The sequence below is a fragment of the Hemicordylus capensis genome, chromosome 4 (assembly GCF_027244095.1).
Source record: "Hemicordylus capensis ecotype Gifberg chromosome 4, rHemCap1.1.pri, whole genome shotgun sequence".
In the NCBI taxonomy this organism is placed as follows: Eukaryota; Metazoa; Chordata; class Lepidosauria; order Squamata; family Cordylidae; genus Hemicordylus; species Hemicordylus capensis.
The window spans coordinates 137,106,197-137,119,756 of record NC_069660.1 but is presented as its reverse complement, the minus strand read 5'-3'; the positions used below and the strand labels follow the sequence as shown (position 1 = coordinate 137,119,756).

At 42.0% G+C, this 13,560-nt stretch overlaps 2 protein-coding genes across 5 annotated transcripts in view; one reads left to right on the top strand and one right to left on the bottom strand.

Moving 5' to 3' along the window:
* CLCC1 (chloride channel CLIC like 1) overlaps positions 1-4,097 on the top strand; it is a 39,750-nt gene extending 35,653 nt beyond the window's left edge. For all 3 annotated transcript variants that reach the window (XM_053250353.1, XM_053250354.1, XM_053250352.1), the window contains exon 13: positions 3,782-4,097. In XM_053250353.1, the coding sequence (XP_053106328.1) occupies positions 3,782-3,811 (30 nt within the window). In that variant the 3' untranslated portion in view covers positions 3,812-4,097. The remainder of the gene's footprint in view (positions 1-3,781) is intronic.
* A 401-nt stretch (positions 4,098-4,498) lies between these two features.
* Positions 4,499-13,560, bottom strand: part of GPSM2 (G protein signaling modulator 2) — a 64,314-nt gene continuing 55,252 nt past the window's right edge. Inside the window, exons 11-15 of one of the 2 annotated variants that reach the window (XM_053250347.1) lie at positions 11,912-11,982; positions 8,785-8,961; positions 8,120-8,273; positions 7,769-7,986; positions 4,499-5,033 (exon numbers count right to left, since the gene is read on the bottom strand). In XM_053250347.1, coding sequence (XP_053106322.1) covers positions 4,866-5,033; positions 7,769-7,986; positions 8,120-8,273; positions 8,785-8,961; positions 11,912-11,982 — 788 coding nt within the window. In that variant the 3' untranslated portion in view covers positions 4,499-4,865. The remainder of the gene's footprint in view (positions 5,034-7,768; positions 7,987-8,119; positions 8,274-8,784; positions 8,962-11,911; positions 11,983-13,560) is intronic. The other variant, XM_053250348.1, reaches the window with a different exon arrangement.

Sequence of the window (13,560 nt, the reverse complement as noted above, 5' to 3'; positions counted from 1 at the left end):
AACCTGGCTGCCACATTCTGGGCCAACTGTAGTTTCCAGATTACATACAAGGGCAGCCCCACATAGAGCGCATTGCAGTAATCCAGGCTGGAGGTTACCAGCTGATGTACCACTGTTTTGAGGTCATTCATCTCAAGAAATGGACGCAGCTGGCATATCAGCCGAAGCTGATAGAAGGCACCTCTGGCCACTGCCTCAACCTGGGACACCAGGGAGAGGCTTGGATCCAGAAGCACCCCTAGACTGCATACCTGTTCCTTCTGAGCAAGTGTGACCTCCCATCCAGAACAGGCAGATCAAAATTGTCTCTAGAGAGTTCTGACCCCCCACAAAATGAGTACCTCCATCTTATCTAGATTCAGTCTGTTTATTATCCCTCATCCAGCCCATCACCAACTCCAGGCAGGCATTGAGGGAGGTTATGCTCTCTCCTGATGATGCTGACATGGAGAGATTTGGGTGTCATCAGCAGACTGATAGTACCCTGCACCAAATCTCCTGATGATCTTTCCCAGTGGTTTCATGTAGATGTTAAACATCAGAGACAATATGGAGCCCTGAGGCAGACCCATACGAGAGTTCAGATTTGGCAGAACAGCAGTCTCCAAGAGACACCATCTGGAACCTGCCTGAGAGGTAGGAGCGGAACCACCGCAAAGCAGTGCCTCCAACTCCCAACCCTCTCAGACACTTCAGAAGGATACTATGGTCGATAGTATCGAAAATATCAGTTATAGCGATGGGAGGCTACACATCAGGTCTTCAGCTTGTGTATGGGAATCATTATGGAATGAATAGCTTAAAGATAACCCTTGCTAGGTACAGGTGGCTTTCTTTATCCGTGGTACTGACACTTATGGTTTCTCATATCTGTGGTTGGCTAATAGAGACCCAACCTCATTATCCGCAGTTTTTAAAAAAATAGCAAAATTATTTTTATTTTTTATTTATTTAATGTATTTCTGAACTGCCCAAAACTTGTGTCTCTGGGCTGTTTACAATTAAAATCATGTAAACCTTAAAATCAATTAAACCATTAAAATCATTTAAAACCCGACACTAGAAGTATTAAAACTATAAAATCTAATTAAAAGCCTGGATGAATAAATATGTCTTCAGTGCCTTTTAAAAAGCTGACGGGGAGGCTCTTATTTCAACAGGGGCAGCAACAGAGAAGGCCCATCCCTGCCCCGAGTAGCTGCCAGATGAGCTGGTAGCAACCGCATACGAACCTCTCCAAACAATCTTGACAGGCGATGGGGCTCATGGTGAAGAAGACGTTCTCTTAAATACCCAGGGCCTAAGCTGTTTAGGGCTTTATAGATAATAACCAGCACTTTGTATTTTGCCTGGAAACCTATCAGCGGCCAGCATAGCTCTTTCAACATGGGTAATATGGTCTCTTCTTGATGACAGAGAGACCAACCTGGCCACTGCATTCTGGACCAACTGCAGTTTCCAGACTACATGCAAAGGCAGTCCTACATAGAGCACATTGCAGTAGTCTAGCCTGGAGGTTACCAGTCTATGCACCACTGTTCTGTTTGGGGAGGCCTTTCTGGAGAGCTGGAGGCTTGGAGAGCAAGGCACTGTGCTTTAGTTCAAGTTACCTAATCACCCAATTCCCATAGACTTTTTAATAAATAAATAAACTAGACCCATCCACCCACCCCCTTCCATGATTTCCATTTGAACCAAACTGCAAAAAAATGGTCCATGTACATCCCTACTTCCTATACTACTGGAGGACTTAACTAAACTAGTTAAAATGGAAAAAGTTGGTAGTCCAAGGGCTGTGTATCCCTAACCTATGTGTATATACTTGTAGGCAAGTTTGGCAGGTCTTTCTCCTAACAAACTGCATATAGTTACAGGCTTGCACGTGTGACAGTAGCAAAGAGGGATTCTCCCCCCCACCCCCACACACACACCCCAGGGCTCATGATGCTGTCTGGAATAAGCAGCTGCTTATCCTAAATATACTGGGATTAACAGAGCAGTGTAACTTTAAATGGTAAACTAAGGCTGTGACAGTATTTAGGGTAACTTGGATGATATTGCTGACCAGTTACGCTCATACATGTTCACATCTCCAATCCTGTGCATAGCTCCCCTTGCTCCCAGTACACCATTCTGGTTTCCATAAACATGGGTGCGTGTGGGGGGGGGGCATGCTCCACACAATTTGAACACCAAACTGGTTGTGTGTGAATCAGGTGATGGCTTGGAGAAACTGCTGCCCTACACAGTCTTGAAAACTTGAAACAGTGCACAGGGAGTGGGGGACTCGCCCTTTATCTTTCAGTAGCAGCAGCTTCAACAGGCAGTGAGTGATCTTGAGTGCTGATGTCCTTACCTGCCTGTCAGTTTACTGTTGCAGTTCTCCCTCCCTCACACCCAGAAAACCTTGCTTTCCCCCTTGCAGAGGGAATGCTCCAGTCTACATTTTAAGACTTTGATGCCCTGGCATTTTTGTAATGGGAAAAAGAAACCCAAATTTAACTGAACTATTTTGGATTGCTAATTCAGGTGGTAGTTCAGACTATCCAAAGCCAAATAATGTGCACCACTCCTTTGAAATGGCACAGAGGCAGCCTGTCTCTGCACAGTACTGCTAGTTTCTCATGCAGGCGTGGCCTCCTTTTATAGGAAGCAGAGCACCTGTGATGGTTGGGAACACACACAAGGGACTCTATGGAGCAAGTATTTGAAAAAACTACACTCCCAGTGCTCCCCAGGCATGCCTTCCCAGTCATCATGGGGGTAATGCAAGGCTCTGCTTCTTGTAAAAGAAAACCTCCTGCTAGGGAGGTGAATGGAATCATTTGTCCGTTTCGGTTCCAATCCAGCCCAGTCCAGGCTTGGACAAACAGGTTCTGGCCATCGAACCAGGCCAAACTGGTGCACAGGTTAGTTCGGGGATATACTTGTAAAAGGGAATCCTTTTTAAGTAGGGGTGGGGTGGGGGAAGCAATCGAGAGAGGGTTCCTCTTAACAAGTAAAGGGGGATTTCTTAACATAAGGCAGGAGGGGTGGCAAGCAAAATACCTTTAATTTAAATCCTGCAGCAGTGGGAATCTCCAGAGGCTGTGGGGGCCTCTCCAAGCCTCCCGCCGGCCTCCTGAATGACAGCCCAGGCTGGGCACATAAGGATGCCATTTTTGTCATCTCTGTGCACGTGGTAACGCAAATGGCCTCTCCTCATGCACACAGATAGTGAAAATGGCCTCTACATGTGCACAGAGGCCTGAACCGGGCCACAGCCTGGGCTGCCTGCCAACTCTCCACCGCTGCAGGATTTAACTTAAAGGTACTTTTGCTCCCCTCCCCACCTTATGTTAGGGAATCCCCTTTACTTGTAAAGAAGAATCCTCCCCAGATTCCTCTTTTCGAGTATACCTTAACTGGTCCGTGAACTGGTTCTTAGAACCGGAGGCCGGGCCAGCTCAAACTCGAGCCGCCCCATTTTGGGGGGTTGGGCCAGTTAAAACTTGAGCCATCTGATCTGGGATAGTTTGATGTCGATTTGATCGCTCAAATCAAACCAGCTTGCCCATGCCTACTCCCTACCTCAGAAGTGCACAGTATTGCACCAAAGACAGGTATGCTGGAATATCTCCATACAGTTCTGAAGACATGCTGTGCATTATTTGGTTTCATGTTCTAAAGCATAGCCATGTTAACCTGTACTGTCTCACTGAACCAGAAGTGACTCCTGTATAATCTGAAAGACATTAGGACTTGGAATAGGCTTTTCAACCTCTGAATTTTCTCATTACAGGAACAAAATCAGAGCAACTCTGCTTCCTGATAGACCTCCAGTTTTACCAGGAAAGGACTTTTAAAAAACATAAAACATAGCCATTTTTTTAGTGCAGGAGTGGTTTACTTAGTCACTTACTTCAACACCCTGTACTTTGCCTATAAGTTAGGTCAATGCAGACATTTTTCTTGAAGACCTAAATTTTTTATCAGATATTTTAGTTCCTACAGCAGCTTCAAAAACCTATGGAAGAATGCCTTTCAGACATCAAGTTCACATATGTTCTAAGACTTTGCCAGAAGAAGAACTTTAATAAATATGATTTTCAAGCTGTTCTGCTGTAACAGGAAACATTCCTCACCTCTTCCAAACCTCTGATCAACCACTAATTTTGCAATGTCCTGTTCTGAGGCTTCTGCAGAAAGATAACTCAGATAGAGATGGGTCAATAGAGCTAGCACTATGTTAGTGGGGTGCTCTTCCAGAGACACGATTCAGCTGGGGTGGGAGGGTTGGAAAGAGTCCTTTGTCTAGCTGAATGGAGGGGTAGAGATGCCTCTAGTTACTACTTCCTACCTAAGCTGAGTTTCCTAAATACAATTACTTACAAATAGATAAAATGGCAGGTTTTGCCAGTATTAAAATTTATTTTTCAAGTTAGTTATTTAAAAAAAAAAAGTTAATACTGTTAGGACTTTTTATACTGTAAAAATTAGAAAAACCCATTGAGCCTAATTCTAGTTTGTCAATTTAATCACATAATTTGGGGGGGGGGGGGGATCACAAGCCTCTGATAAAAAGTACCTTAAGTGCTACAACCAACTATCAAACAAAAATTGTATATTTACAGAGAGATGGAGAATAGGAACAATGCACTATATACAGCTGGCATCTTACAAACATTAAGACATCTGATCTAACAGTGAGAGCAAATGACAGTACCATAGCCCATGTAAGTTTACATAGTATTCTGAATATCCTAGCTTTATTTTTGTATTTTCCCCTTCGAAGCATCATTTCCTGCATATAAAACAAAACAAGTGTTACAGTACTATATGATCCCCTGATTTTTTGTTCTCCAGTGTGCTTTCCAAGAAGTCCATTAGCTAGAAGTTGGCATCCTTAAAGCAGAGGGTAGGAAAACTCTCTGTTCATCCATTCTCTTTCCCTGTGATCTCAAAATAAGGCTAAAGAAGTCTTCATCAGGTACAGTGGGTCCTTTTGCGATGCTTGGTGGTGGTGCACATCTCTGATCCTCTAGCCTAGAACCCTTTAAAAAAAAAAGTTAAAACTAGAATTAACCAATTTATTTTTCAAAAGTTCAATCTCATTCCTTTCCCCAAAATTAAATTTACCTAAAGCTATAGCATTTGGGGTTTTGACAGAACTGTTATGGCCACAATCCATAAAATTATGGGTTTAAGGACCATTCAACTCTCCAGTGGATTGTTGCTAATAATGTGGGCAGTCCAAAACCACACTTCCACAATACTATTCTGATTGGAAATAATGTAAAAACCATCGCTGAAGGGCAATCATAGGAACATAGGAAGCTGCTATATACTGAGTCAGACCATAGGTCCACCTAGCTCAGTATTGTCTACACAGACTGGCAAAGGCTTCTCCAGGGTTGCAGGCAGGATTCTCTCTCAGCCCTATCTTGGAGATGCCAGGGAAGGAACTTGGAACCTTCTGCATGCAAGCATGCAGATGTTCTTCCTAGAGCAGCCCCATCCCCTAAGGGGAATATCTTAAAGTGCTCACACATGTAGTCTCCCATTCATATGCAACCAGAGCGGACCATGCTTAGCTAAGAGGACAAGTCATGCTTACTACCAGAAGACCAGCTCTCCATTTAAGTCTTTAAATGGAGAGTATTTATACTTAAATACTTAAGTATTTGAGAGTGTTCATGTGCAAGACCAGTGGTGGCTTTTTTTTTTTTTTTTTTTTTGGCAGTTCAGAACCAACCACATTTCACAGTGCAACATATCAGCCTGTGACTTTAAGGTTTATTAATATAGAACTCAAAATGCTTCCCAGAGTTTAACATTGGCTCTACAGTGGTATAATAAATTGAGTACCGTTAGGGTATGTTTGATAAAAGTCTGTTTACGGATGGATAAGAGCACATTGTGGAAGGATATCTAGAACTCTCTAGTACTCCACTAACACTTTAAAAAGACAATCCAGCTCTAAAGTTGATTGATTTTAATGGGACAAGTGTACAAAACTGCACTTGATTGTGATCTAGATGTCAGACCGTAGAAATATTTAGAGCATGAACACAAATCCAATTCATGGAAGCCATTTATATATTAAGTTATATATGCTGGTTACCCAGTTCTTATCTCCAGGAGATTACAATGTCTGCATGAGGTAGACATGTTTGCTCTGTTTTGATTTCAGTGATCTTTCCACCTTCTTTGTGTAGGGGGTAGGGCAGAGAATCATGTATATCTTAAATATACTAGGCATATGGGACTACAAGTTTGTGAACCAGCCCTTACTCTCTTCTCATTCCAGCTCTGTGAGGAAAGGAGGCAACGTGTGTAATTACAATTGCACAGAGAACTTAGTTTATATCTCAAGGAAACTTCTCTCTGAAAATTAATACCCTTAACCAGGACTTGACAAATCCCAGGCGCTGAGAAATTTAAATGTGGCACCCAAACTAGGATATTCAGAGGCAGGGTTATTCAGAAAGAAAGAAATGTTTTTTAAGTAGACAAATGAGCTCAGAGATGAAGCACAGAGCAAGGAGAATAAAGGGAGTGACTCAACTAGAAAGGACAGCTGCTTAGAAGAGAGAAAGGAATAGTAGCCTCAGAACCAGCAAGAGTAGCTTTCTGGAACAAAGGCAGAACTGAAGGGAGCCACCCTCTAGGGCAGGGGTTCTCAACCTTAGGTCCCCAGATGTTGTTGGACTTCAGCTCCCATAATCCCCAACCAAAGGTCATTGGGGCTGGGGATTATGGGAGTTGAAGTCCAATAACATCTGGGGACCCAAGGTTGAGAACCCCTGCTCTAGGGGCTTCTTCATGGTTTCTTTCATTTGAACAGTCCTGCCTTCTGGAACATGTGGGCAGGGATAACCCACAATGGGTGCCCTCTTGCACCACCAGAGAGTCCCAGGCATGTCTATTTTTGTTCCAAGTATGTTACTTGAAAAAGAGGATACAGTCAAGCCCATTTGCCCTCTCCCTCCACAATGTCCATCACTAAGTCTGGTAATTTTGTCTATTACCCGATTCCTAAATTTTTGGACTGACTCCTACACACAAAGAATAATTGCACAGCTATTAATACAGAATGTTTACAATCATTTCTTCCATTACTGCAATGCCATTTTTTAAAAAAAACATCAGATTTACCATAGTCATCCTGATGTAAAAAATCAAATCAATTTAAGACTGGAAATATATTCACGGAGAATATTTGGCAATACAGCAAGTGGAATTTTGCATGAGGATTTTAGCATGACTGGCAAGAGAGAGCATGTAGTGCTTGTAGCTTCTTTATTTCAAAATAGTACAGGTGGACCTTGTTACTCGCGGTTACAGCACCCATGATTGGTCAGGGAATGGAGACCCAGCCTCGTTATTTGAGGATACAAAAGGGTTAAAGCAGGTACAGAACTCAGCTTTATAAATGGTAACAGATCACAATCCATATCATATTACTTTCCATTTCAAAGGTTTCAATTCATTCAGATCTGGAAGTATAACTCTGAGTTTGAAGCACCCTTCCACACCCTCTGTTTAAAAATGCTACTATTTTCAGATTTATCAGCTGACAGGTGCTACTATTATCAGCTGATAGATCCTTTACTGAGAGCTTTTGTTTGTTTCTCAACCTTTCCTTAGAAAGAACCCTTAAGAAGAGGTATCACATTCATTTCTCAGTTTCTTATTTTAAGAGTTACCCAGCCAGATAGCACGAAAAGGTGCCACCATTTATTTTCTTCTGAGTCTCAAAACTGCCTGCGACACATACCAGACCTACCTGACATTTTATTAAGATATCAAAGAAGTCATCTTCTGGTTCACTGTTGCTGCTGGCCATCAAATGGCTAAGAACTGACTGATTATTATGTTGATTAAGACGAAGTCCTGGTAAATTGCTGGCGCTGGCTCGCTGATCATCTAGACGTCTGCTCTGAGAACTAGCAAGTAAGTCTAGGAAATCATCTGTGTGAGGTGAGACCATGGAAGTAGAAAAGGCTGCAGAACAGTAAGGAAAAACAGAAGTATCTTAGACATGTCTCTACAAGTACTATGTGCATTGTTGCAAGAGTTTCAGATTTTATTCTAATCGTTCAGAAGGTGGAGTTATGCACATCTTAACGATAGTTACATTTTTTCATTGTTCTTGATTGAGTGGGAGATGCTGCAGCTGTCAGTCTGTTCTGGTCCTGGAAACAATATCGCTGATCATCCATTCTGTTGCTCTGAAATCGGCTTAGCAAATCAAAGAACCCTTCGTCACCAGGCACATCAGGGCTGTTTTTCTAAAAAAAAAAATATTCAGATTATGTTGATTGTTTACAAAGATAGTAAGAGAAGCTTAATTCTAGCTATTATCACACAGACACGTATATTACTGTTTTGACAAAATAAGTAGCAATGTAGGAAGGAAGAAGAGTCCATGAATAAGAACAGTAAGCAGCAGGCTGAGAAGGAAACCAACATTAGCCACTTCTATTCTCAGCATCATCATCTTATGTAATAAATAAATGTTCAGTTCCTATACACACTCCTTCCCTCTCCCAACAAAATGTGGTTAAGCAAACCTATTTTTCAATCCCAATTCTAAACAATTTTATTCCTAAATATATTTCCACCAAGTTCCATGGAAATTGCTTTCTAGCAAGTCTACTTAGGATTGGAGCCCCTAAGCATTAATCATGATATTACAAATATCATTTTTTTCTAGCCAAGCCAAAAGAGGTGTCTCCAAGTAATTTAAATTATATTCAAACATGCAGAACAAATTCAGATTAAAGGCTTCTCCACAAATACCTTCTGAGAACTTAGAAGTCGGTGGTCAATAGAATTACTAGCATCTTGAAGAACTTTGGAAGAAGCAATGTTTTTATATTTTTTGCCTTTTAATCGATTTACAAAGTGTAGTTTTGCTGAAGGTTTGGGAAGTAGTGCTTTCTGTTTGGCTAGAATTTCACTGTTCCAGTCCTGAACCTAGGAAACAAGGAACAATGCAAAATAAGAAACTATCCCAAGACAGTTTCTTGTAACTGAACAAAACGTTGGCCGGGTAAAATTTTTGTAAAGTAACTGCTCCAATTCAGATCACTTCCTTGGCAAAGCTCTGGCTTTGCCTAATTATGCAAATGTGTTGTACCAAGATAAGTTCTGAGCCCGCCTTGGCAACAAATCCTACCTTCAGAACTCCTAAAGCAAACTTTCAGGTCAGGACACCAAAGTCATATCCAATGCAACCACACTCCACACAGTATTCACTGGCTGACAATGCGGAATTCTCATGGGGACAGAAGACACTGACACAGCCGCTGCTGTGGACACTGAATCAGAAGTGCCACTGTTCCTTACTGGCCGCTATGCAAATGGTATCCCCACGTTTTCTCCCACTGGGATGAATGGGAGAAACAGTGGAAACACTACCTGTGCAGCCACCAGTTGAGAACAGCAATGCTGCTGCTTCAGCACTGATGTCTTCTGTCTCCATTAGACTTAGGCATCATGTCAGCCACTGTCACATCTGACATGCGGGGGGGGGGGGGGGCGGCTGTAGCAAACACATCTCCAACACTTCCTGTATACTGAAATGACAGGAGGTCACAGCAAACCATTACCTGGCTATTGCTTATTTTGTCTCGACAGAAATCACAGGTAAGGCTCTTCTCTAACCTTTACCTTAGGCCTGCTCAACCTCAGCTCTCCTGCAGATGTTGGTCTACAACTCCCATCATCTCTGGCTATTGGCCACTGTGGCTGGGGATGTCCAAAAGCAGGTGGGGGGCCGAAGTTGAGCAGCCCTCCTCTACCTTGTCTGTTATCCCAGTCTCAGATCTCCACTACCGCTGTTCATAACTTGAAAAAAAGCAGTATCACAATACTTCTTCCAACTAAACCAGCGCTTTATCCCACCAATAACCTACACCGGTATTAATAGTGGCTGGCACACCATGCAGCTTCACATTCACACTAATGTTGTAGTTGCATGAAAGTGCAAATTGCTCCATCACAAAAACTGCAATGGTGTGGCCATTATTTTCAATGGCTGTATCATTCAGCAACTCCAGTTGCAAAATGTTTTGTGATTGTTCAATTTACACTCTTGTACAACTGCACAAACACAACATTATAATGTGAACATAAACTTGTTCAGTATGCCAGCTACTATGCTACTATGTACACATTTCCTTTAAAATCGCTGACTCCCCATAAATCTTAAGTGACCTATTCTGTCCTGCATTATTTATTTTTCTTCTCCTTTGCCTCAAAACTCCCAACTGACAACTGTCTGTATGGCTGCTCTTTCTAAATTCCAGAAGGGGTGTCCCGACATGTGCAGGGACTACTTCCTTATTAACATTCTATATAAATCTTCCTGTGTTTCATTTTCAAAATTAACTAAACAATGTAGCAGACTATCACACCAAAATATTTTTTCACACACACTCCTGAACTAGATCACCATTATGTCACAGGGGGCAATCACATTTTTCTACTGACAAAATATAGCTGTTTAAGTCTTTGTAAGATACATTTCCCCCCTATGACAGACACACTACTTACAGGAAAGAGGTCTGGATTCTCTGGTACAAGTGAGTAGTAACTATATTAGTAATACTATTGTACGGAAATACGCTGAATGACTGTTTACTTATTAAATAATAATTACGCAGTGTGGCCAAAGCTCACTTTAAAATTCACTGTACATTACATTCTCCCTCTTAAATTCTCTGCACCTCCCAATGTTATTTCTAAATTATAGTGACACATTAATATTCAGAATTTCCATAGTCATTCCTGCGTCAATGGTAAACATGTGAGCCTGGAAGTTCCAACTCAAATATGTGATTTTGGAATTCATTTTACCAGCTTCTCAGTGAAGTGACCTCTCCTGAAGTTTTAAAAGCAACACACTAGCTGACAGTGCATGAGACAGTATGCCGGCCCAAGAGACCTGCTGGGGCTGATGCAGAAAGGAAAAGGCAGGCCTGAATATGCTGCACAACAGATCAGGCTAAGCAATGACTCAAGGCAACATCTGCGCGGCACTCATATTGCTCCCAATGGAGGGAGTGCTGCACAGATGTTGTGTCAATCATTGAGTACTCTGACCTTCTGCCCAACACGGGGCTGCCTTGCCCATTCCTCAGCAACCCCAGTGGGTCTCTTACTTCGGCATACCACTGCACAGCATGTCGGCCACTGAGGGAAGCTCACCACACCCCACTATAGAGAGCCCTTTCTTCATTCTATAGTGCTTGGGGCATACTTCTCATATTGCCCTGAGTACTTACATGTCTGGACTATAGCAGCAGTTATTACTCTGCTTCTGTTCTACCCATATGTGAATTTCTTTTCTTCTAGTAACTTCTAGTATTGCCATGTAACTACATCACTTTCTGGATAACTGGCATTGGATGTTTTAACATGGTTCTTGTTACCACTAGGGGAATGTAGTTACTATCCTAGTGCCTACAGCACTTAACCCAGTGGTAAAATTATGTTGTGTACATGCTCATACACTGAGACAAGAGTGTTACTTCAGATTGATTTCTACAACAAATTTGACTTTAGAGGGCAGAATAAGAGGGCTATATTCTCAAGTTTTTAGTGTAAACAATTCTAACATTTCATTCCATGAGATGTTTGTTAGCCTTTCCATATCAAAAATGCAATCTTGCAATTACATTTTTGCTGTTACAACTTCTTCCTACACACACTAGGAATTATCATATTCCAGATCATATGAAAATTTATATCCACCAATTTATTTCCTTACTTACAATCTCCAAAAATGTGGTTATCTTAACTAATAAAGCAATGATATAATGTGAATTAATCTAGTAAGAAGTAGGTAGCATACTTTATTCTTAAGTGGCATATTAAAAACAATTAAATAGGTTCATAAGAGATATGCATAAAAGGCACCCACCTTTTCTGGGGTTAGCTTCATAAGTTCCATATTTTCCATACTGTGACGACGTCCTACCCGGGGTCTACTGCCTTTGAGATACAGATATTATTTATGTAACATATTTATGTACCACCCAAAATTTAGGTCTCTGGGCAATTTACAATAAAACAGTACAAATTTTAAAACATTAAAATAATTTAAAATTTAACACAATGTTAAAAACCAAGTCTGATTAAAAGCCCTGATGAACAAATTTATCTTAACTGCCTTCTTAGAAGTTATCAGAGATGGAGAGGCTCTTATTTCAGCAGGGAATGCATTCTAAAGCCTTAGAGCAGCAACAAAAAACACCCTTCCCTGAGTAGCCACTGGATGAGCCAGTGGCAACTACAAACAAACCTCTCCAGATGATGTCAATGGGTGGTGGAGTTCATAGGCCTAAGCCGTTTGGAGCTATATAGGTTATAACCAGCACCCTGTATTTTGCCCAGAAACCTATCAGTAGCCAGTGTAACTCCTTTAGTATAGGAGTAATATGATATCTCCAAGATGACCCAGGGACCAACCTGGATGCCGCAGAGTACCACTACTCTGAGGTCATTTATCTCAAGAAACAGATGCAGCTAGCATATCAGCCAAAGCTGATAAAAAGCACCTCTTGTCACCACCTCAATCTGGGACACCAGGGAGAGGTTTGGATCGAGAAGCATCCCCAGACTGCATACCTGTTCCTTCTGGGCAAGTGTGACCCCATCTAGAACTAGCAATTCCGAATTGTCTCCTGAGTTCTGACCCCGCACAATAAGTACCTCAATCTTCTCTGGATTCAATCTCAGTTTGTTATCCCTCATCCAGCCCATCACTGCCTCTAAGCAGGCACTTAGGGATGTTATGCCTTCACATGATTATGTTTACATGGAGTAATTGATTTGGCTGTCATCAGCATACTGATAACACCCTGCACCAGATCTCCTGATGATATCTCCCTGTGGTTTTATGTAGATGTTAAAAAGCAGTGGACAAAATATGGAGCCCTGATAGACACCATATAAAAGTTCAGATTTTGAAGAACAGTCTCCAAGGGACATCATCTGAAATATGCCTGAGAGGTAGGGGTGGAACCACTGCAGAGCAGTGCCTCCCATCCCCAACCCCCTCAGATGCTGCAGAAGGATACTATGATAGTATTGAAAGCCACCGAGATATCCAAAAGGACCAACAGAGCCACACTCCGTCTGTCAATTCCCAATTGGAGATAATCCATCGGGCTGACCAAGGCAGTCTCCCCTCCATAGCCTGCCCAAAAGCCAATTAGAAATGGGTCTAGATAATCAATTTACTCCAAGATTGCATGGAGCTAGGAGGCCACCACCCTCTCAATTATCTTGCTCAGCCACGGAGGCTCCAATCTGCCCGGAGGCAGGCCTATAGTTAACTCTGAGAGATTCAATGCAGGCTTCTTCAGAAGAGGTCTAATGATTGCCTCCTTAAAGCAAGGAGACATCATTTCATCCCTCGGAGAAACATTTATAGTATCTGCCATGCCTTCTACAACAACCCCGCTGCCTGATAGTATAAGCCATGTCAGACAAGTGCTGGACATGTTATTTTAACCACAAAGAACTCCATTAAAAACATCATAGCAGATAATTGATGGTTCCAAATTC